This window comes from Sus scrofa, chromosome 12 (genome assembly GCF_054392235.1).
Source record: "Sus scrofa isolate SSC_HxYL_T2T_F1_AM1 chromosome 12, Sscrofa_HxYL_maternal_Yorkshire_Landrace_v2.0, whole genome shotgun sequence".
NCBI lineage: Eukaryota > Metazoa > Chordata > Mammalia > Artiodactyla > Suidae > Sus > Sus scrofa.
In genome coordinates, this window is record NC_139394.1 from 54869071 (window position 1) to 54892464 (window position 23394).

At 43.8% G+C, this 23394-nt stretch overlaps 2 protein-coding genes across 12 annotated transcripts in view; both read right to left on the minus strand.

The window, feature by feature from the left end:
- The window catches only part of ANKFY1 (ankyrin repeat and FYVE domain containing 1), an 88930-nt gene extending 82028 nt beyond the window's left edge, over positions 1–6902 (minus strand). For all 10 annotated transcript variants that reach the window (XR_014821498.1, XR_014821497.1, XR_002337325.2 and 7 more), the window contains exon 1: positions 6873–6902. Coding sequence is in view for 1 of the 10 variants with exons in the window: in XM_013981229.3 (XP_013836683.2) it covers positions 6873–6882 (10 nt within the window). In the remaining 9 variants the exon portion in view is untranslated. The remainder of the gene's footprint in view (positions 1–6872) is intronic.
- Positions 6903–13166: 6264 nt separating this feature from the next.
- Positions 13167–23394, minus strand: part of UBE2G1 (ubiquitin conjugating enzyme E2 G1) — an 84741-nt gene continuing 74513 nt past the window's right edge. Inside the window, exons 5-6 of one of the 2 annotated variants that reach the window (XR_014821622.1) lie at positions 21790–21952; positions 13167–16365 (exon numbers count right to left, since the gene is read on the minus strand). Coding sequence is in view for 1 of the 2 variants with exons in the window: in XM_021067700.2 (XP_020923359.1) it covers positions 21866–21952 (87 nt within the window). In the remaining variant the exon portion in view is untranslated. The remainder of the gene's footprint in view (positions 16366–21789; positions 21953–23394) is intronic. The other variant, XM_021067700.2, reaches the window with a different exon arrangement.

Consider the following 23394-nt stretch of genomic DNA (forward strand, 5'->3'; position numbering starts at 1 on the left):
AATCCATTTACTACAGTTACAAATAAAACTCACTATTCAGGACTTCTTTGGAAAGATGATCTTATTTTATTTATGTATATGTGTACAAACCACGCACACATATAATTATATTTAATGAAAAATGATTAAGTAAGACACTCTTTTATTCAATTTTGACTCAGTTTGAAAAAAATATCTTGTGGGATATACTGATCTTTGCTGAAGCTGGGTGATGCATCAATCTGGGTTTCTAAAAGCTCCGCAGGTGATTCTAACATGCAGGGTTCTCCGGGTTGAGAACGACTGGAATGAGCCCAGAGAGGAGAGCATATGAAAGAGCTTTAACGGATCCAGGAATTAGTGACCAAATACAGAGTTGGGGGAAGTCGGGGATTACTCAGTTGCAGACTGGATGGTGGTGAAACTAATCCTCGATGGAAAAGAGATGAGAAAACGCAGTCAACTATAAAGGACTGTGTGCTGCTGCTCTGAGAAACTGCCTTCCTCTGTCAGCTTCCCAAGTTCCGCTAAGACTGAGACCGTGTGCTGCTCCCGTCATTGTCTCCAGCAGAGCTGCTTTGCACTGAATAGAAATGAAACGCATTTTTCCCGATTGAGATTCAACTCTTAATAAGAGTTGTCTGCAAGTCAATAGCATGACTTACACATCCTTCGAAATCTCACACTCTATAGACAGGACTGGCTGCACAGGAGACACTCAACAAATATTAGCTCACTGGCTAATTTTCCAAACACCAGTCCGACTGGAAATGCTTCCAACGCCTGCTAAGACCTAACTACCTAAAGGTACACAGACTTCATGCAAAAATCTGTCCCTGACTGAGGTCAAGACATTTGTTCTCAAATCAGTCCCTCCTCTTCCCGTTAAGAACCCAGTCATTTTCTGACTCACCATGACCTAGAAGCCTTGAGTCATCTTTGATATCCCCTCTTGTCAACATACGAGCAGGTTTCAAGAGTCCTGTCTCTTCCACCTTCTAGAGCGAGTCTCTCACATCAGCCCGCAATAACCGCAACGCCCCTCAGCAAAGGGCTCAACATCAACGCTACAGCCTCTGCTCCAGCCTCCCTCCCCACCAAATCCATTCCCTACATGGCAGCCCTTTTAACAGGCCGCAGAAATTCTAGTCACGTCACTACTTCAGCTGTTACCTTTCAGTAGCCTCACTTGATGGCCCACAGAGTAAGATCCAAACGCTTAACCAATCCCTTCATAATCTGGCCCTTCACATACTCTTCCAACCAACCTCACATCCCACTATTTCTTCCACTGTGAAAGTGACCTCTCACTACTCCCGTTTCCACATGTCCTAAGGAGGCTTATTTTCCAAAGCCCAGCCCAGATAAGCCCAGCTTATCTCCTGCAGCAAAGGCCTCCCCTGACACCCAAAACATACTCCCCACCCCTTCCCTAAACAGCTCGTCCTACTCTGAATTTTCTTTTTCTTTTTTTTTTGTCTTTTTAGTGCCGCACCCACAGCATATGGAGGTTCCCAGGCTAGGGGTCCAATCGGAGCTACAGCTGCCAGCGTATGCCAGGGCCACAGCAACGCCAGATCCGAGCCGAGTCTGCGACCTACACCACAGCTCACGGCAATGCCGAATCCTTCACCCACTGAGCGAGGCCAGGGATCGAACCCTCAACCTCATGGTTCCTATTTAGATTTGTTTCCGCTGCATCACGACGGGAACTCCTACTCTGAATTTTCAAAGTAACTCCTAAGCCTGTTTTGCCTTCTAGGCTCCAGTGCAGTTTCTTGTACACCTGCCTTCTGTCTCCCCTCCTGGACTGCGGAGCTCCCCGAGAAGAGGCTCTAGGTGCGGCTCCTCCTTTTTAACCACCCACTACTTCTCTCTCCTCGACTCCATGCTCATCCTATCCTCCACTGCACAGGGCCTTACACGGCAGGTCCTTGGCCTACTCAGACTTCACAGCAATTTCTCATTGTGTTGGGCATGACTGTAAATCATGATAATGTCTAACTACAGCGACTCGCCTTGCCAGTGACTGAAGCCTGCATATCTCAGCATGACTCAGTAGCTCTACTCTGGCACATCCACAGACACTGCAGTGACTGGAGACTTTGTTTTAAAAAAAAAGAAAAGGAAAAGAAAGGAATGGCAAAGAGAGGGATAGTGCTTGAGGGGGTCTTCAGACTAAAAATACGTAACTATCAACCGCCTGGGGCATCTGATGAATGAGCAAAATAAAAATTAAGAGATAAATTACAAAATTGGAAAGAGCAAACGTTCTCCTTTCCCTGTTTCTATCAGCCTATACTGACTGGTATATTTTCTAGAACACTGCTGTCCAACAGCAGCTTCGGGAATGATGCAGGTGTTCTATGCATCTGTTCTGTCTGCTAGTGTGGGAGCCACTAACCACGTGGTTACTGAACACCCGGAATGAGGCCAGTGTGACTAAGGAACTGAATTTTAAATTTTATTTAACTTTAATTAAATTTAAGTAGCCCTACATATGTATCTAGTAGCGACCGTACCAGGTATCTAGTAGCGACCGTACCAGCCAGTGATTTTCCAGAATATGGAATGTCTTCACTTTGTTACTTAAACAATTGTCAAAGGTATTTTTATGACCCAATTCCAGTAAGCTAATAAAAGTCTATGATCATTTTTCTGCTTAACAAATTATTTACATTTTTTCCAATTCTCACTTTTATTTTACTGGGGGAGGAAAGAGGAGAGTGGTTTAAGAGGAGACCAAGTGAAAGACTGCACGGCAGAGGAAAAACGTCAGGCACTGCGATATAAGGGCTCTTGATACACTATTTCCTTCAAGATGGTGATCATCCCCCTTTTAAAGTTAAGGAAAGAGTTCCCGTTGTGGCGCAGCGGAAACGAATCCGACTAGGACCCATGAGGTTGTGGGTTTGATCCCTGGCCTCACTCAGTGGGTTAAGGATCCGGCGTGGCCTTGAGCTGTGGTGTAGGTCACAGACGCGGCACAGATCTGGCGTTGCCACAGCTGTGGTGTAGGAAAGCGGCTGTAGCTCCGATTGGACCCCTAGCCTGGGAACCTTCATATGCTGCAGGTACGGCCCTAAAAAAAAATTTTTTTAAATAATAAAGGTAAGGCAACTTGAAGTTCTAGTTGTGGCTCAGTAGTAACGAACCCGACTAGTATCTATGAGGACACAAGTTCAATCCCTGGTCTCACTCGGTGGGTTAAGGATCAGGTTCAGCCCTAAAAAGGCCAAAAATAAATAAATAAATAAAGTTGAGGAAACTGGAAAAATTAAATAAAGCTGAGGAAACTGAGGCTGAAAGCAATTAACTGGCTTGTCTACAATCACAGCTTAGTAAAACTCAGATTCCAACCCACGTTCGTCTGCAGAGACGGCACTCTTAAGCATCACACTTTAACTGCTAAGACTAAACTGGCCTGGATCAAAATTTAGGCAGCTCCCAGTTATTCAGAGCACATTAAAAACTGGACCAGCCAGCTTACTGAACAAAAGAGGAAAGATGTATCCAGGCAACTTTTTCTTCAATGTCTGGTCAATGATGCTCAATAACTCATCCGTTCCTTCAACCACAGGGACACTTCTAAATTGGGAGACACGGCAGGCAGCGAACAAAACAGAAAAAGCCCTCATGGGGATTTATAATCCAGTGAGGGAATTAAGAAAAACAAACAAACTAGGGATAATCTCTCCCATCCAAGTACTAACCAGGCCCAACCCTGCTTAGCTTCTGAGATCAGACATGTTCAGGGTGGTATGGCTGTAGACAAACTAGGGATAATCTCTAAAGAGGTGAGAACTGAACAGACACCTGAGTGAATAAAAATCAATCGGCCAAGTGGAGAAACTGGGGAAGACTGTCTGAGGCCAAGGAAACTGCAGGACAAAGACAGAGAAATGGGGGAAGCACATTGGGAATGTACAAAGAACAGCAAGGAAGTTAGTGGGGCAAGAGGCAGGGCAATGAGGAGTAAGAAATAAGGCATCAATGTTAACCAGCGGCCAGACGCTTCCTTCAGGTCACTGCAGGGCTTCAGAATATATTTCAAGATCACGGTGACCCATGGGAGTGGGGAGGGCACGTGGAAGGGGAGGTGTATTGCAAGGGTGGGGGAGACATGATTTCATTTATGTTTTAAAGGGAAGCTGGAAACATAAAAATAGGCTGTGGGGAAGCAAAATCAAGGAGAAAAAGTAAAAGCAGGAAGACCATGTAGGAGGAACTTTTTTTTTTTTTTTTTGCCCATACCTATGGCTGGTGAAAGTTCCTGGACCAGGGATCGAACCCAAGCCACAGCAGTAAAGGAGGGACTTTCCTGAGTGATGAAGGACGCTTAGATTAGCAGAATAGCTGCTGCAGAGATGTAGGGCAGAAATGGAAAACTAATTTTAGGGCAGACTAGCTAAATATACATGGTCAAACCAATACCCATGGATGGATGGAAGGAAATGAGCTCGGTTTCTATGCAGGTCACATTAAGAAGTCACTGTATAACTCTGCCTCTGCAGGTTCTATTTACTATTCCTAAGCGCAATTTCCCACCTGCTCACACACTCACAGCACCAAACAAAATCCATCATCAGGAAAGTTCCCAGAGAATGTGTTTATAGATAATCCAATTGTAACATGACACAGATTTTTGCTATTTGTTTACATTTAAATGTGTATTTCTGAACAAGCATAGGTGGTTCCAACAGATTCTGACTCAAGTACAAGCAGCATTAAACAAGTAACACTTGGGCAAAACATGTTCAAGCTAATCTTGCCTTCCTCTGCATAATTTCTCAGTTTAATGAGGTAACTGGACTAGACTGCTCAACTCAATTCTTCCCAAAGTCTGTGACATTGTTTCCAAAAAACTTTTATCAGAATGCAGACCAGGAAAATGGAACACACACAAAAAACTGTGATACAAACTGTCAAGTCAGACCCTCCTGACTCTGCTTACCTATCTGTACTCCCTTGCCAATTTAACCCTGAAAGGATCTTTTGTTTAGGGTGTGTACTCTGCTGGCTGGATGTCTCTGGAGGTTACCCCAGCACATGTCTCAAAGGCACTTGCAGGATAACCATCAGTAAGAACATTCAGCCAGTGTGAGCTCCTCAGGCTGGAATTGGACGGCAAGGCACAGCAGATGCTCGGTAAAATTACTGAATGAAAAACCAGCTGCTCTCTCAATTTCAAACTCAGTAATGTATTCTCAAAACATTCCTCAACTTCTCTAACTGGTGCAAGAGCGCTGGACTACCTGTCACCTCCCACAAAACCTTCCCAAACCTTTCTACCCCACCTCTCTGCTCTGGGCAACAAGCTCCATTACGCTGGCTGCCCGCTGTGTTAAACAATGTTCTGTGATTTATCCAAAAACCAGCTGCGGGGGACACCTTAGCTTTCTTTCTGTTCCTTTTAGTCTTCCTCTGCTTTCATACAATATTTTTCTGATGTTTCCTCCTTCAGGGGGTCTAACATGGTAGAAAGAACAGACAAAAAGTGGGTGTCAGTCCCAGGTATCTCTAGAACTCTGGCCTCAATTCCTTTATCTACAAAGGGCAAGGGGAGCTCCTGCTGTGGTGCAGTGGGTCAAGGAGATGACTGCAGTGGCCCAGACGGCTGCAGAGGCTGGGGTTCCATTGCTGGCCCAGCTCAGTGGATGGAAGGATGTGCCGATGCTGCGGCTGTGACACAGGTCACAGCTGCTGCTCAGATTCAATCCCTGGCCTGGGAACTTCCACATGCCATGGGTGCAGACATAAAAAAATAAATAAAAGAAAGTACAAGTAACACACCACACCAGGCCTCCTTCACAAGGTTGCTGCCAAGTTTAATCCAAATAAGAAAAGCCTGCAGAGTGTCAGATGCCCCTAAAATCTAAGATCCAAGTAAAGATGGGTTCAGACAAAGCTTAGCTCAAAACCAATAGGACAGGTGGTGGAACAGTACCATACAGTCACTCAGTAAACATTTAGTCAAATAAGGAGTATTTTCCTCCAGTCATGGGGTGAAAAGGAGAACCAAGTTAGCCTGGTTCGACCCGTCGCTTTAGGGTCCCTGGCAGCTTACCCCCATCTTTGGGCCTCTTCTCCTCCAACCTGTACAAGGCTTTCATGATAAAGGATTCCAATATTGCTAAGTTAAGGGAGACAGAACCTGAGAAGCCGAACTGCCTTTACCTGCAGTGTCATAAAGAGAATGCCTGAAAAGCGAGTAAGGAAAGGACTGAGAGGCAAAGGAGGCGGGGGCTGATATAGCACATCTCTTAAAAGCAGTGTGACCTTGTTCAATTCCTCTACCAAGCAAACCCCCGCCTCCCGTCCACATCTGTAAGCCTGGGGAGAGAATCCCGGCCGGCCCGAATCCCCGGGCTGCTGGGACATCCACAGTCTACAGCGCGCGCCCGCTGGGCGCGTTGGGCAGTGACAGCCCCGGCTCACCCCCACACTCCACCCCGATTAGAGTCCCAAGCTCTTCCGCAGGAGAGGGATGTACCCCTTCCGGATGCGGGACCTGCCAGGACAGCAGTTTCGATTTCCTAAGGAGAAGGGTCACTTCCCCCGCAGTCCCAAGCACCGCCCGTAATCAAAGGACTCTCCCCGGCGGCCCTCCTCAGGATCTCCGCAGCTGCACGCATTCCCGGCAAGGGGCCTCGCGAACTGCGCCGCACTTCGCCGCGGTCCCGTGGGGTCCGGGACGCCAGGAGGGGCGTTGCCATAGGAATAGCGCTCAAGACCCCAGCCCCAGGCGCCCGGCAGAGGCTGGAGAGGAAGGCTCGCGAGACCCGCTGTGCCCAAGCGACCACGCCCGGCCGTTCCTTCCCAGGGCTGCTTCTCCCAACCAGCAGCGCCCCCACAGCTCCGCGCCTTCCCGCGCTGCTCCACAAAAACCCTACCTTCCGCCATGTCGGGCCCGGCCCTGCCTCAGCCTCGCGAGAAGTGCGCTGCTCAGGCGGGGCGGCGCGTAACGGAGGCCCCAGGTCTCGCGAGAGTCCTGAAGCCCAGGCTGAGGGCGGGATCGAGATTAGGAAAGAGCAGTGAATGAAAGTGAAGGGCGTATCTGGACACAGGAAGAAGAACCCAAAGCCAGTCTCCCCTCACCTAGTACTTTCGAGCCTCCGGACCTATCAAGCATTGGCTGGGTTCTGTCCTTTTCCAGGCCGTAGGCAGGGCACTGAAAAGGTTGGACGCAGCGAGCACAGACTATTCTTTGGGAAAACTTGGCTGTGAGAGGATCGAGAAAGGGATTTTCTTGGTTTTTAGGTTTATTTGTCAAGCTGTGAGAGGCTGAGAGAAAAGAGCCAAAGAATAGGGAAAGGCTTTTAATGAAGGTTCAAGGTCCCTGCGGAGGCGGGATGCCCTGCAGGCGAACGCAGAAGGAATTTAGGAGAAGGAACTGTAAATTACAGGCAAATCACCGTTTTCTACTAAAACGTTAGGAAACAAGAACATGCATGCAGATAGATGTGAAGGAGGGAAGACTCTCTGGACGATGGCTTGATGACATCAATTTTGTGGTTGAAGTTCATGGGCAAGGGAATCAAAAGAGAGTGAAGAAAATTTGGGAGAGGAATCAGAAGAAGACCTTCCAAAGGCCTGGGTTCAAGTGTCTCCTGTGGATGTGGATGGTTCACGTTTTTTCTAGCAGAACTCAGCCACCTGGCTGCAGAAGCAGAGAATATGGTTTGTAGCTTTTGCCCAGGGCTTGGGATTTATTGCCAAAAGGAAATCGAGAGTAACTGTGAGAATACAGCTCCAGTGCAGACTGGATAGAGCCATAAAATTGCAGGTCTCTATACTATTGAAGACTAGGGCAGTGTAAACAAGGTTATGAGAGCCTTGTGTTAGGGCAGTAAAATGAAGTTCCTAAGTTAAATAGTATTAGGAGACAAAAAAGTAGTCTAGTACAGAGCCATGGAATACAGTAGTGGAAGTGAAAGTGAGAAGCAAGAATTAAATAATGGAATTTATTATTACCAGGTGCTAAAATCTTTAGTGAATGCGGGGATGACTTTAACCAAAAAGAGGGCTAAATATAACTGAATAGCATGAAACCTTTCCAAACAGATTTTTACTCAAAAGGAGAATCAAAAGAATGCTGGTTGTACCCACTCCTAGAAGCATCAGCAGTTAAGGAGTGCAGGGGAAGCGGTGGCCTTAGAAAAGAGCCAAGAGCAAGAGATGGTATGTTGAAGGAAGGATCTGAGAACAGGATGAGGGTGTCAGAACAGAAAAGGCAGAGGATCTGAAGTTGGAAAATTGTTAGGTGCTGCCGGGATTAAGCATTACTGAGTAGCAAGGTGAAATGGAGAGGGAATTTGGGGTTAGATCATGGAAACGGGGGTCATAGGGTTAAAATTTTGAGCAAGAGGGAGGGATTCTGGCTGAGACACACCTCGGAAGTAGAAGGGGAGGGAGTATTGAAATGACTAAGAACAATGATGTGCTCAGGAAAATAGTTCCTGGAGTTCCTATCATGGTATGATGCAAACGAATCCAACTAGAAACCATGAGGTTGCAGGTTCGATCCCTGGCCTCGTTCAGTGGGTTAAGGATCAAGGCTTGGATCCTGCATTGCTGTGGCTGTGGTGTAGACCAGCAGCTGTAGCTCCGATTGGACCTCTAGCCTGGGAACCTCCATATGCTGTGGATGCAGCCCTAAAAAGCAAAAAAAAAAAAAAAAAAAGGAGAAGGGAGGGGCTGGGAGGTGTTTAGAGGAGCTGCATTGAGGAAGCAACACTTAGGTTAAGGAGGGTGCATGAGGACTCACCTAGCTCAAAGCTTCCCTGCCCATCAAGAATGGTTTATAGGCATGCTGGATGGTGAGCCTCTGGGGAAATCAGTGTAGCCAAGCAAGATAGTCTTCTCTGGCTACAAGAAGTCTCATCTGTTTTATATTTTAAGAGTGCCCTACAAATTTCCTGGATCATAACGTAAAATGGTTGGGAAGTTCTGATGTCTGGTTTGGCATCATATGACATCTTCGCCTCACCAGCACCAGTCTAGCATCTGGCATATAGTAAGTGCTCAAAGTGTTTGATGAGCTGTTGCTGTGAGCTATACCAGGAGTCAGGAGAACTGGATTCAGATTTGGTTGTGGAGCTGATTTTTTTGTTGATCATGGTCAAGTCCCTAAAAGATTTATGCTGCCGTCTCAGATTCTCCATAAATTTCAAGAGGGAGTTGGACCAGGACCAATGGTTCTTAATGATTTGGAGGATCATGACCTCCTTCAAGAATCCGATGAGGAGTTCCCGTCGTGGCTCAGTGGTTAACGAATCCGACTAGGAACCATGAGGTTGCGGGTTCGGTCCCTGGCCTTGCTCAGTGGGTTAAGGATCCAGTGTTGCTGTGAGCTGTGGTGTAGGTGGCAGACGCGGCTCGGATCCTGCGTTGCTGAGGCTCTGGCGTAGGCCGGAGGCTACAGCTCCGATTCGACCCCTAGCCTGGGAACCTCCATATACCGTGGGAGCGGCCCAAGAAATGGCAAAAAAGACCGGAAAAAAAAAAAAAAAAAAAAGAATCCGATGAAAACCAGGGAGCCTCTCCCTTATAGGAGCCACATGTAAGAATTGACAGATCTAGATGCTCATGAGAACTCCCCTTGAGGGAGTTAATCAACTCAAGGGCTTCACTACCTCCCCCTCACAACTTCACTTTCCAGAAGCCCTCTAGGAGTTCCCATCATGGCTCAGTGAGTTTGGAACCCAACAAGTATCCATGAGGTCGCAGGTTGGATCTCTGGCCTTGCTCAGTGGGTTAAGGATCCAGTGTTGCTGTGAGCTGTGGTGTAGGTCACAGATGTGGCTCGTATCCTGGATCCCGTGTAGGCCGGCAGCTCCATTCAACCCCTAGTCTGGGAACTAGCCTGGGTGTGGCCCTAAATAGGGGGGGAGAAAAAAGCCCTCTGGCAGAGATGAAGGCAGTCTTCTTAGCAATGCCTGTCCCATGTCTAGGCCCTTGTCTTCTAAGTTGACCATTACTGGCTTGAAATCCCTGAGCTAGAGGGCCTCTTAATCCATCCTGTAAAATAAAGCATCTGTAGTAATCAGGGAACTACAACACCCACAGGGTTGGATGGAGTTACATTAGTTATGTTTTGAGAAATCTGAGCACTAAAGCATGGACCCAATTCCTGTTTTGTAGTCTGATTTAGAGGAACTTTGTGTGGACTTGTCTCAGACAGGGAGCATGAAGAGCAGGAAGGGATAAACGCTACCTGCCTTAAGAGCATAGGGGAACAGACTCTGTGGGGAAGCAGTGTCACATCATGGTAATGGGGAAAGCGAGGGAACCACTAAACTTGTAGTCCAGTGAATTGGGTTCACGTACCAGTCTTCACTCTCTATAACCCTGGAAAAAATATTCCCGAGCAGAGTTCCTGTCATGGCTCAGTGGTTAGTGAATCCGATTAGGAACCATGAGGTTGAGGGTTCGATCCCTGGCCTCACTCAGTATGTCAAGGATCTGGCTTTGCTGTGAGCTGTGGTATAGGTCCCAGATGTGGCTCGGATCTGGCGTTGCTGTGGCTCTGGCGTAGGCCGGCAGCTACAGCTCCGATTGGACCCCTAGCCTGGGAACCTCCATATGCTGTGGGTGTGGCCCTAGAAAAAAGACCAAAAAAAAAAAAAAAAAAATTCCTGAGGTTACAGGTAATGGCACCCGGTATGTAAGGGCGGTCATGAAACCGGATCCTAACCCTGCAATTTACTTGCTTTCCAGTCAGTCTTCAGAAATTAACTTGAACCTGTTTCTGCATGAGAACCTATTACTTGGAAGATCCCTTTAAGAATTTGACTAAATCCTGTATGAAACACATCTAGCACAAGCCTGCCACAAAGATGCTCATTAAGAATAAAGGAGATGTCCGAGTTCCTGAGGTGGCGCAGTGGTTAAGGAACCTGACTAGTATCCATGAGGATGCAGGTTCGATCCCTGACCTCGATCAGTGGGTTAAAGATCCAGCATTGGGAGTTCCCGTCATGGCACAGTGGTTAACGAATCCGACTAGGAACCATGAGGTTGCGGGTTCGGTCCCTGCCCTTGCTCAGTGGGTCACGGTTTTGGCGTTGCCGTGAGCTGTGGTGTAGGTCGCAGACGCGGCTCGGATCCTGCGTTGCTGTGTGCTGTGGCTCTGGCGTAGGCCAGTGGCTACAGCTCCGATTAGACCCCTGGCCTTGGAACCTCCATATGCCGCGAGAGCGGCCCAAGAAATGGCAAAAAGACAAAAAAAAAAAAAAAAAAAAAAAAAAAAGATCCAGCATTGCTGTGAGCAGTGGTGCAGTTCTCAGACATGACTTGGATCCCTTGTTGCTGACACACAGTACTACTTTATTTGTTCGTGATGGAGACTACTAGTAAGGGAAAACCAAGTACCTTAGCTCTATGGCTTCCTGGGCAGCTTCTTTGTCTAAGATGTGTCCGGCTGCCTTTTGTAAGAGCTTGTCTTTTCTCCTTCGGTTTATTCCACCTCTGTGAATAGGGTTCAGACTTTTTCACTGTTTCAGGGCAGCTCAGTGCAGCTCAGTGGGGTGTGCACACTTGAGACAAGAAGCCTAGAACTATCGTGGCAGGCAGGTTATACCATCCGAAACTGAACAACCAAAAATACCTTATCCTGGAAATAACTTCCTCTGCAAACTGAATCCTGTTTGTGTTTGCAGTCCTCCAGAAAAAGGAAAAAAGTTTAATGTGGTGAGGTGTTACCAACCCTATTTTATGAAGGAAGAAAATCAACCAGTTCCTTCAAAGCCTTGCAAACAGTAGACACAGTTAAAAACTGTTCATTTGCATCGGAAAAGGCACGCAAATCACTTTGCTCCACACCTTGAGTAGGTGATTATGCTTAAAACCATTTCAAGTCGAGGGACATCATTTAGACCATTCTAGAATTGTTTTTTCTTTTTTTTTTTTTTTGTCTTTTTGCTATTTCTTTGGGCATATGGAGGTTCCCAGGCTAGGGGTTGAATCGGAGCTGTAGCCACCAGCCTACGCCAGAGCCACAGCAACGCAGGATCCGAGCCGCGTCTGCAACCTACACCACAGCTCACGGCAACGCCGGATCGTTAACCCACTGAGCAAGGGCATGGATCGAACCCGCAACCTCATGGTTCCTAGTCGGATTCGTTAACCACTGCGCCACGACGGGAACTCCTAGAATTGTTTTATTTCAAATATATTTATCAGGAAAGTTACACTCTGAAAATAGGCCCCCATTTTCCCCAAACTGCTCTGAAGGAGGATTTTCTTCTAGTGATTGAGAGCTCTTACTCCATGTTCTTAATTTTTTTTTTTTTTTTTTGTCTTTCTGCCATTTCTTGGGCCACTCCCTTGGCACATGGAGGTTCCCAGGCTAGGGGTCAAATCGGAGCTGTAGCCACCGGCCTACACCACAGCCACAGCAACACCAGATCCGAGCCGTGTCTGCGACCTACACCACAGCTCATGGCAACGCCGGATCCTTAACCCACTGAGCAAGGCCAGGGATAGAACCTGCAACCTCATGGTTCCTAGTGGGATTCGTTAACCACTGCGCCACGACGGGAACTCCCTTTTCTCAAGTTTTAAGGAAGAAGCCTTCAAACCATTGGCAACTGCTATCAAGACAGACGAGCTTTCAACACCTAACACTAAATCCGTATACAACATACGTAAGGATGCAGGGTGAAAAGCTGAATATTGACATCCTGAATCCTGCTGGGGTTTGCAGTCCTCTATAAAAAAGGATTTTAATTTGGAAAATTTTAAGGGAAAAAAAATAAGGAAATAATGGGGGGGGGGGAGTACTCAGTCTTGGCCTCGCTTGCCACTAACTTCTTAAGTGATACTGGGCAGTTATCTGGGCCAAGTCTGCCCATCAGTTTAGAGGAGGGAAGGTGGTGTTTGAGATGGTGCCTGTGGTCTCCTCCAGTTCACATCTGAGTCTGGGTTCTTCACTTTTCAGCTTATCTTCATGGCAGAGCCAATCTAAGCCAAAGAAAAAATCCCCAGTAATGCTCTAACATGTGCTCATTTTATTTAAGGTTCTAAATCAGCATGCATAGAAACTCTGGTTCCTTCTTTAAACGAAATTTTTAAAATTCTTTATCAAAATTCCCCTGTGAATCCTTTGGTATGGTGTGCTGTTTATATAGAAAGAGTCCCACAACTTGCTTTGGGGACCTGCATCCTAAAACCAAAATAGCTCATGATACAGCCTCTAAGTCATCATTTATTGATTTATAGAGCACCCATCACATGATCAAGGTGCTTTACAATACAGTAAACATCACAACAGAACTCACATAGTTAAATACAATCAACACATTACAAAAACTAAAGGAAAAAAAAAACTGGAATGAAGCAACATTATGTCAAATTTCAAAGATGCTGAGAAGTGGCAGTACAAAAAAGGTAATTCCACCAACTGGAGACCAGACGGGCAAAGATACACAGGCACCACAACCCAAAGTGGGTAGATTTGTAGAGGGTGAATGAGCATATAAAATGAAATTTCACAACCAAGAATGAAGGCCATTAAAGATACTGTGACACCCAAGTGATCGCATAACCAGTGGAATAACCTCACAAAGATATTACCTTGTAATGACAAGGAAACCAACCTCATTTGGATTTTAAACTCACAAAAGGAGGCCAGAAAGCCACTGAAATCGTCCATCCCATTATGAACACAAAAATAGATAAGCCTTTGTAAGAACTTGGAAGGAGTTTAGGAAAATAGGCAACAGTCCTACAATCCATAAGATGATGTAGGTGTTGCTGATAGTTGGCACAAGGTCAGGGAGAAAAAACCTTTTCCTAAAGCAAGAGAGAACTGTCCTCATACTAACGATGAGGCACCACCGGGACAAGAGCCACATGGATCAGTGTCACCTGAGTGTGGTTTAACATCAAATGTAGAGGCATTGAGATTCACTGTCAGATGAACACTGGGAAAGGCACAGATGACACCTCTGACAGAGAAAAAGACATCTACGGAGGCCTGTATTTCAAAGATATGTAGCAGGGTCAGGGCACCGGGTGGAAAAGTGTGAAGAGACGTGCACTCGCTCCTGGTTCTCCTTCTACTCCCCTAGATCTAGCCCTAAACACACATGGTTAAACCAAAGTAACTGCATTAAAGTGGCACTTAAAGAATAGCTGTCCCTGAGTACTAGGATATTTGCTCCTCCCTAAAGAGTCAAATCCCAGGTTTTAACTCAACTGATGGCTAGCTGAATTACAGCAACAGGGGAGCAAAATTCAGACTCCATCTTGCCACAGACAACCATCATGTGAACGACTTCTGATTTAAAACAAAAGGGTTTCAAAGTCCCAGGTAGGTTATGCAGTACTGGAACATAGGGGCAACAATTTTCAGTCTTTGCAAAAATAAAGTCACAAGCGAAGTTCTTGAAAAAAGTTGGGCTGCAATGAATCAAACAATTTCACATTCAGTCATTACACATTTATGGGTTTTTATAATGCTTCAGAGTGAAGAACAGACTGAGCCTTAGAAAAAACACTCTTTACTGTAACTATATCCTCAATTATTTTGCTTAAAAAAAGACATGCAAAATTTATAAAGTACCGGCTACTTGGGGGAATCCTTTCCCTCTTCTGCCAAAGCATTTTTTCAAATCCCACAAAGCAGAGATGCATCCCTGATTCTCACAAATGCCATGTTCCATCTGGTACTGTCTCAAGTTCTGTCCCTTATATACCAAAGACTACTTCCTAGTCCCAACCCTACACCAAACACAGAGAGACCTGGGCCCGCCTTCAACACCGTACATGCTCATTTTACCATTTCCTGATGCTGTTTTAGAAAATTTATGAAATATACTTATGCTCAAACATTAATAAAATCCAAGTGCACTATGTCAGTGACAGAATATGTCAATAGCAAACAGAGCATTTATATCCCTATATTGCTTTGAGATTCATATAAGAATCTATATAGAGTCCAATACATATACTGCCATGGCCAAGTGATTTTCAAGTATTAAGTTTGTTTGCATAAGGAATCAACCTGAGATTTCTCTAAACTGCACTTCTCTGGCACTCAGTATTATAACCTTCATTCAATACAATAAAAGCCAACAACTTGACAATTATTGGAAAAAAATTATATTTTGGAAGAACTCACTACATAAGGTGACAGAATTCCAAAATCAAATTACATGAAAATATACATCGCAATTTCTTTGTACAATAGGTGGGAAAAAATCTGCAGTATAGAAGAAGAGAGGCAAAGAAATATGAAGGGCTGAGGAGAAGGGAATGAGGGTAAACAGCATTTTTAATAGCAAACCCAGAAGCTAAATAGAAAGCCTGTAGCTGTGCATGCTATATTCATCCAACCTTCACATTAGACAACTGAAGGGCAAAAATAAAACCTGGATTTTGCATTGTTCGGGATAAATTTCGGTCATTTGAAATCTGAATTGAATTCAGAACCAACTCCTTTTAGTTCTTGGGGATAATGACTAAATTCAAGAGCTCTCAACAACAAAAAATGTTATTGCTACATCCAATCCAAGAGATGGGTGCGAGTGTAATACAAAAGGGACAAAGCACCTAGTGATGACCATTCCCCTGAAGTCATCAGTAAAAATCAAGTAGTTGCTTATTGAGTAGTTCAGTATTTGAACTGACTTGAAAACTTCCTGGCAGAGAGAAGAGATAAAAGCAAAGGGGAGTGTGTCAAAACAAAGAAGATACAAAAGTTTAGTAAGTGAAAAGAGTTTAATGAAGCCTCAATGGTTTAAAGGAAATTAAATGGATACTTTTAATCCTAATTGCTCTTCATCTGACATGCTTTAAGGAGTTTTTTTTTTTTTTTTAAACTGATAAGAAACAATGAATAGGGAAAGAAAACCTGCTAAAATCTTTGAGAATTTACACGATTCTTATTCTACTACAAGAAAGCATTATTTGGTACAAGGTGTATTTGTGGATGTACATGAACAGTATATATATTATCCGGATCATGTTGTGCTATGTACAGGTCTTTACAATTCTTCCTGAAGGTTAAAACAGTTCATTAGAATTCAAAATGCGTAATCATCTGTAAGTTGGCACTTGTTAGGCTCTTGTCAGCATTGATACTGGCATGTTTTATTGCAGCCCAGTTCCAGCCAGTGTTTGCCAACTTGTTACATCAGAAGTCCAGCAATAGGTGGGTAGAGTGCAGGAAAAACAGTGCCATGTTTCTCATTGGAGACCTACAAGAAAGAAAACAGCATTATACAGTGAATTTATAAATGAATTGATTAGAAATTTTCATTTTTATTTTATTTCTTGGGAAACAAATTATTCATTTCATTTTAAATATTTCCTATTATTCTGTGTCTGCTGCTCTCAGGTCTTCAACTAGCCAAGAAGTCAGGAACCGTATCTAAATAAAAACTACCACCTTATCGGAAGTGAATCTGAGTAGGAACCATGAGGTTGAGGGTTCAATCCCTGGCCTCGCTCAGTGGATTAAGGATCTGGCACTGCTGTGGCTCTGGCATAGGCCTGCAGCAATAGCTCCGATTAGACCCCAGCCTGGGAACCTCCATATGCCAAGGGTGCGGCCCGAAAAAGACAAAGACAAAAACAAACAAACAAAAAACTACTGCCTTATTGAGTGCTTTCTTCTGCTGCTGCTTTGCCTTTTTTTTTTTTTTTTTTTTTGGTCTTTTTAGGGCCGTACCCACATCTTATGGAAGTTCCCAGGCTAGGGGTCGAATCAGAGCTGTAGCTACCTACCTATGTCACAGCTACAACCAACACTAGATCCAAGCCAAATCCTCGACCTATACCACAGCTCATGGCAAACGCCAGATCCTTAACCTCCTCCATGCATGTTACGTGCCAAGCACTGTACAAAGAGTTTTTACAACTCATCTCATCTAATACTCTTAAACACCACATGAAGGAGTTTCCCCCATTTTATAGAGAAAAGTGAGACAAGACCACGAGGCTAATGACTAAGTGACAGGGTTTCTTGTTCAAAAGGTTAGGAAAACACTAGTTTTAACCTCTGTTGAAGCAAGCAATGGGCTTATCTATGGCTGAACACATGGCCATTTCCCTAATTTAAGACAACTTCTGAGAAGAACAACTATTTCTTTCCAAAGGTCTCATATCAATGTAAATGGTCCCCAGCAAAGCACTGAATCCACCAAATATGAATATACCAACTTCACCAGCATCAGGTTCTATCATTTGCACACAAATATATATATGTGCACACGTTTTATTAGAAAATCTAAAAACACAGACTGTACTCAAGAGACATTGTTATGAATAGACTGTAACTTCTAGGTTATGTTACTTGAATGTTTTTCTAAAGACTATATACCACATTCAAATTAATCCCTGGCTAATTAACCTCTCTGGACTGAAAAGACAACTGGGTATAGAGTTTGGGCACTGGAGTAATCAATCCCCTATGATATGAACAAGAAATTTCAGGGCAACAAAAGAGCCATTTAAAACTTTCCATGTGAGGTTTTCAAGAAAAATACTCCAGAGAGAACTGAACTATAGAAAGTCATTAACTACCAAAAAAATCAGGCAATCAAGCCTCCTTTAAAAAAAAAAAAAAAAAGATTTATTTAGTTATTTGGCCTCACCTGTGGAATGTAGAAGTTCTGGGGCTGGGGACTGAACTAGCACCAAGCCACAACAGTGACAACCCCAGATCCTTAATCCACTGAGCCACCAGGGAATTCCTTGAGCCTTTAAACAGTGAGGACCCAGCTTTATTTATTTATTTATTTATTTTTGCTCTTTAGGGCCACACCCTAGGCATATGGAGGGTTCCAGGCTAGCAGGTGAATGGGAGCTACAGCTGCTGGCCTACACCACCACCACAGCAACACAGGACCCGAGCTGCTTCTGCGACCTACACCACAGCTCACAGCAACACCGGATCCTTAATCCACTGAGCAAGGCCAGGGATCGAACCCCCAACCTCATGGTTCCTAGTCGCATTTGTTTCCGCTGTGCCATGACAGCAACTCTGAGGACCCAGCTTTAAATGACACTAACTTCTTCAGTAGGAATAGAAAAAAATCTATTTTCCCCTTTGAATAAAATGTATTTCTAACAGAGAAAAGGCCTTGGTATGGAAAAGGCAAGTTTATTGTTTCTTTCTCTAGAAAGACAAATGTGAAGCTGAATCACCTGTGCAACACTTGAAATAAATGGTGCTGACTTTAAAAAGTCATGTACATTTTATAAGCATACACTATTTCTGGCTTAATGTTAAAATCACACTTTTTATTATTTCTTTTTACAATCCCACCTACAGCATATGGAATTTCCTGGGCTAGGGGTTGAATCAGAGCTACAGCTGCTGAACTATGCCACTGCCACAGCATCACTGGATCTGAGCTGCATCGGTGACCTACGCTGCAGATCATGACAACATGAAATCCTTAACCCACTGAACAAAGCCAGGGATCAAACCTGCATCCTCATAGACACGATGACATACTGAGCCACAATGGAAACTCCAATGAAGGTTTGTTTTTGTTTCGTTTTGTTTTGTTTTTTTTTGCCTTTTAGGGCCATACCCACCGCATATAGAGCTTCCCAGGCTAGCAGTCTCACAGGAGCTGTAGCCGCCAGCCCAGGCCACAGCCACAGCAACTCGGGATCTGAGCCACATCTGCGACCTACACCACAGCTCATGGCCAGATCCTTAACCCACTGAGCAAGGCCAGGGATGGAACCCGCAACCTCATGGTTCCTAGTTAGGTTCATTTCCACTGAGCCACAAGGGGCACTCCTCCAATGAAGTATTTTGATTCAGCATTATTTTTTGCCTCCATCTTTTTAAGGGAACTTAATCCTTGATAAGCATATACTTCAAAGACGTGTTTGTTATGATCAAGTATAAATTAACTCCACTAACAAAGGAAATAATATATAATCACAATCTCTGACAAAACTGGTCTGGGACACTTCATTTGTATGTATTTAGTTAATTTGCAATACCAAGGTAAATATAATAAAATTCTTTGTTATTTCCTAAATTTATAAAGAACTTTTTCTGGCGGTGGGGGGGGGGGAATCTTTTTAGGGCTGCAACCGAGGCATGTGGAAGTTCCCAGGCTAGGGGTCTAATTGGAGCTATAGCTACTGGCCTACACCACAGACATAGCAAAGCCAGATCCAAGTTGCATCTGCGACCTACACCACAGCTCACAGCAATGCTGGATCCTTAATCCTCTGAGCGAGGCTTGGGATCAAACCCACATTCTAGTGGATACTAGCTGGGCTTGTTACCACTGAGCCATGATGGGAACTTCTATAAAGTACTATTTATACAGTAAAATCACATAGATGCTTAGGCTTCAATATTTGTTATTTTGTTCCTCTTCAATTTTTTGTTGTTTGCAAACTCTTTGGGGACTGGAAAATGGTACGGAAAAGGAAAATAAGCCATGAGGTGTTTGTTGTTCATGGGATATTGTCAGAGTCATCCCTAAAAGAACCAATGCAATGACCTGAGCTCTGTGAAAACCAACATGGCAGTTGTGTCAAGGACAAATTCCTAGGACGGATGACATGGAAGCAGACATGAAAGATGTCCAATACCAGCAGACTAAGGCAATAGTGCAGTAACAAGAACTTGACTACAGTGGTAGAAAGCAAGAGAAAAAAAAAGGTGTGGACCATGGACTAGATGTAAAGGAGGTATCAGATATAATGATAATGATATCAGGACAGAACTAAGGAAAACTAAACAAGACGGATAGAAACAAGATGGTAAAAAAACAAGTAATTTTAAGACGGCAAGGTTAGTGTTATTACAGGCTGGTAACACAGAATTAAGGTTAATTTTCAGCATTTCAGGTTATTGTAACGAGATCTAAAAGTAGATAGGTACCTTTTCAGAAAGAGACATAGCAAACATGAAAACAGAATGAGTGATGGGTAGATTTAGCTTTACTTCTGATTTGCACTTTTGTGTCTGATACCTAATCATAAAAATCACAAGTAAAGATTAAGACAGTATAATACCAGTTCAAGGATAGACAAGCCAATCAATGAAACATAGAAAGGTCAGAAACAGAGCAAAACATACTGGGAAATTTAGTTTGTAACACAACCGACACTGTGTTATCAATGGCAAAAAGATGGACTTGTCAATAAATGATTCAGCCAACAGTAATACATGGGTATCAAAAGGTAAGTTGAAGTCCTACCTCACACCATAAGCCAAACAATTTCAGTGAATTCAACACATTTGTGAAAGGCAGAACTATAAAACTTTTAGAAGACAATATATAATTGTAGCGTTCTAATGGCAGGGAAGAAAGACACAAAAAGTAAAAGCCACAAAGGAAAGAATTAATAAATTCAACAGCGTTAAAATTAAGTACCTCTGTTCATTAAAAGACAGCATACATAAGTGATGCTATTTGATGATGATACAAATCAATAACCTAACTGAAAAACATTGAAGACCAGAAAAGGCATTTCACAAAGGAAAACGTCAAGGGTCAAAACACATGACACTATATGCAACTGCATAAAAACTAGGGCAACACACACATCCATAATGACATACCATTTTACACCAAATCAAAAACTGCCCAAACAAAACACTTTTTCCTTTTTCTTAAAATAGGTGGCAGGTAGAGGGATATATCAGATTTTCTGATTTTTTTTAGATGCTACGTTTCACAAATAGGTTTTATCACCTCAATATTTAATTTTAAAAAAGAAACTAAATAAATATCACATACTTGATCAATTCATCTACACCAGGGCCTCTTCTAAGCCAGATGGGCACGTTCTATCTTTGACTCCTTGCTACACTCAAGAAAGACTTGTGGACAGATGGTATACGATAAAAGCAAAATTTTTTCTACTGGCCCTGATATCATGCTACCATACAAACGCCCAGTTTAACATGGAATATCTAAAAACAGCTGGATTTAACAAAGGAAAATGCAAAACAATTAACAAAAGAATCCTGGATGCTATCATTAAAAAATAAAGCAAATGAAAGAAAAAAAAAAGGCAATTCAAATACCCAAATCACACAATTTCTAAAAACATTTACAACATTTACAAAAAAGCAGAAGAGCAGTTCTCTTGTGGCATAGGGCGTTAAGGATCTGGCATTGTCACTGCAGTGGCTTGGGTTGCTGCTGTGGTATAGGTTCAATCCCTGGCCCGAGAACTTTCATGTGCCCCAGGTATGGCCAAAAAAAAAAACCCCAAAAACAAAAAAACACCAGCAAAAGGAGTTCCCATTGTGGCACAATGGTTAACAAATCCAACCAGGAACCATGAGGCTGTGGGTTCGATCCCTGGCCTCAATCAGTGGGTTAAGGATCTGGCATTGCCGGAGCTGTGGTGTAGGTTGCAGACGCAGCTCGGATCCCCGAGTTGCTGTAGCTGTGGTGCAGGCCGGTGGCTACAGCTCCGATTCAACCCCTAGCCTGGGAACCTCCATATGCCACAGGAGCAGCCCAAGAAATGGCAAAAAGACAAAAAATAAAATAATAATAATAATAAAAAAAAAACACCAGGAGTTCCCGTCGTGGCGCAGTGGTTAACGAATCCGACTAGGAACCATGAGGTTGCAGGGTCGGTCCCTGCCCTTGCTCAGTGGGTTAACAATCCGGCGTTGCCGTGAGCTGTGGTGTAGGTTGCAGACGCGGCTCGGATCCCGCGTTGCTGTGGCTCTGGCGTAGGCCGGTGGCTACAGATCTGATTGGACCCCTAGGCCTGGGAACCTCCATATACCACGGGAGTGGCCCAAGAAATAGCAAAAAAGACAAAACAAACAAACAAACAAACAAGCAAACAAACAAAAAAAACCACCAGCAAAAGAACAGTATGATTTTTTAAATGAACTTACCCTGAAATAAGTGAAGTTACAGCTGTTGAATAAATGTCACTCAAAAGCAGTCTCTTGGCTTTTTCTTACACAGCGGGCGACTTTCCTTTTGAATTCTCCATTTCTGTCTTCTCTCCATTCTTTCTGTGGGTATAAAAGTAACACCAAGTGATTTTATGCAAACTCCTTTTACAATCTCAAATACTAATTTTTAATTTTGAATGTAATGCTTTGTCTATAATATGTTTTTAAAAGCTAAATATGGGAGTTCCCAATGTGGCGCAACAGGATCGGCAGCCTTGGGAGCACTGGGACCTATGTTCAATCCTTGGCCCAGCACAGTAGGTTAAGGATCTGGCATTGCTGCAGCTGCAGCTGCAGCTTAGCTCGCAACTGTGGCTTGGATCTGATCCCTGACTCGGGAACTCCATATGTCAAAGGGCAGCCAAAAATGGAAAAAACAACAACAACAAATTGATACGGTAGGAGTTCCCATTGTGGCTCAGTGTTAACGAACCAAACTAGTATCATGAGGATGCAGGTTCGATCCTTAGCCTTGCTCAGTGGGTTAAGGAACTGCATTGCTGTGGCTGTGGTGTAGGCTGACAGCTAGAGATCCGATTTGACCCATAGCCTGGGTACTTCCATACGCTATGGGGGTGGCCCTAAAAAGACCAAAAAAAAAAAAAAAAAAAAAAGGTAGAAAAGTAGTCAAAAAATACTTTTGCCAGGCATTTTGCTGAGATACAAGAGCTGAAATCCCCTATGTAAGTTACCCCATAGGCAAAATTCTCTTTTAAAAAGGAAAAGGCCCTAAAGGTTTTGTATTACACTGAAAAGGAAACTACAGCTTACAAATAAGATATTCAGGCTATCTGAAGGATCACCAACTCTCTCTACAGGAAGCAATCAGAAAAGAAAGTAGACATAAAAGAGCCTCCTACATAGAGCAGATTGGCAGAGTGCATCACACTGAGATGATACTGTGGGGGCAGGGAGGACAGGACACGTGACACTGAGCATATCACTATCACTGCCAAGCACATGCAAAAGGGATAGAACACAACATCAGCATAGTTTCACATGAGAACAGAGCTGATTTTACCTATCATGTAAACAGCAGGAAATTCTCACAAAAATGCCAGGTTTCCCCATTCCCCCATCTATCATCCATCTTGGGACAGAAAGACTAATATACAAGTCTTCAACCTTCCTTCACAGAGGAAAAGATGTGAACAACCTATCTGCTCTCAAAGCAAGGCTACCCCAGAAAGTCAATGCTGAAATGTACAGAGATTTATAGACATCTGATGAAGTATTTCTGGATTAAACATTATTAGGTTTGTAATTAGTCCATTATCATTTTTAGGAAATTTTAAGAAGAAAGGAGTAATTCCAGCAAAGAGGGAGGGGTCAGTCTCAAGAGGCAAAAAAGAGCAGAGAGAACTAGAGAACTAAGACTGAGAACAGGGAGCTCAGACAGAAAGCTATTTCAATAATACAGGTAAGAAGTAAGAAAGACTCAAATTGATGGCAGAAGGGTGATGATACATAGATCTGAAAATAAATGCACTGAAGACCACTAG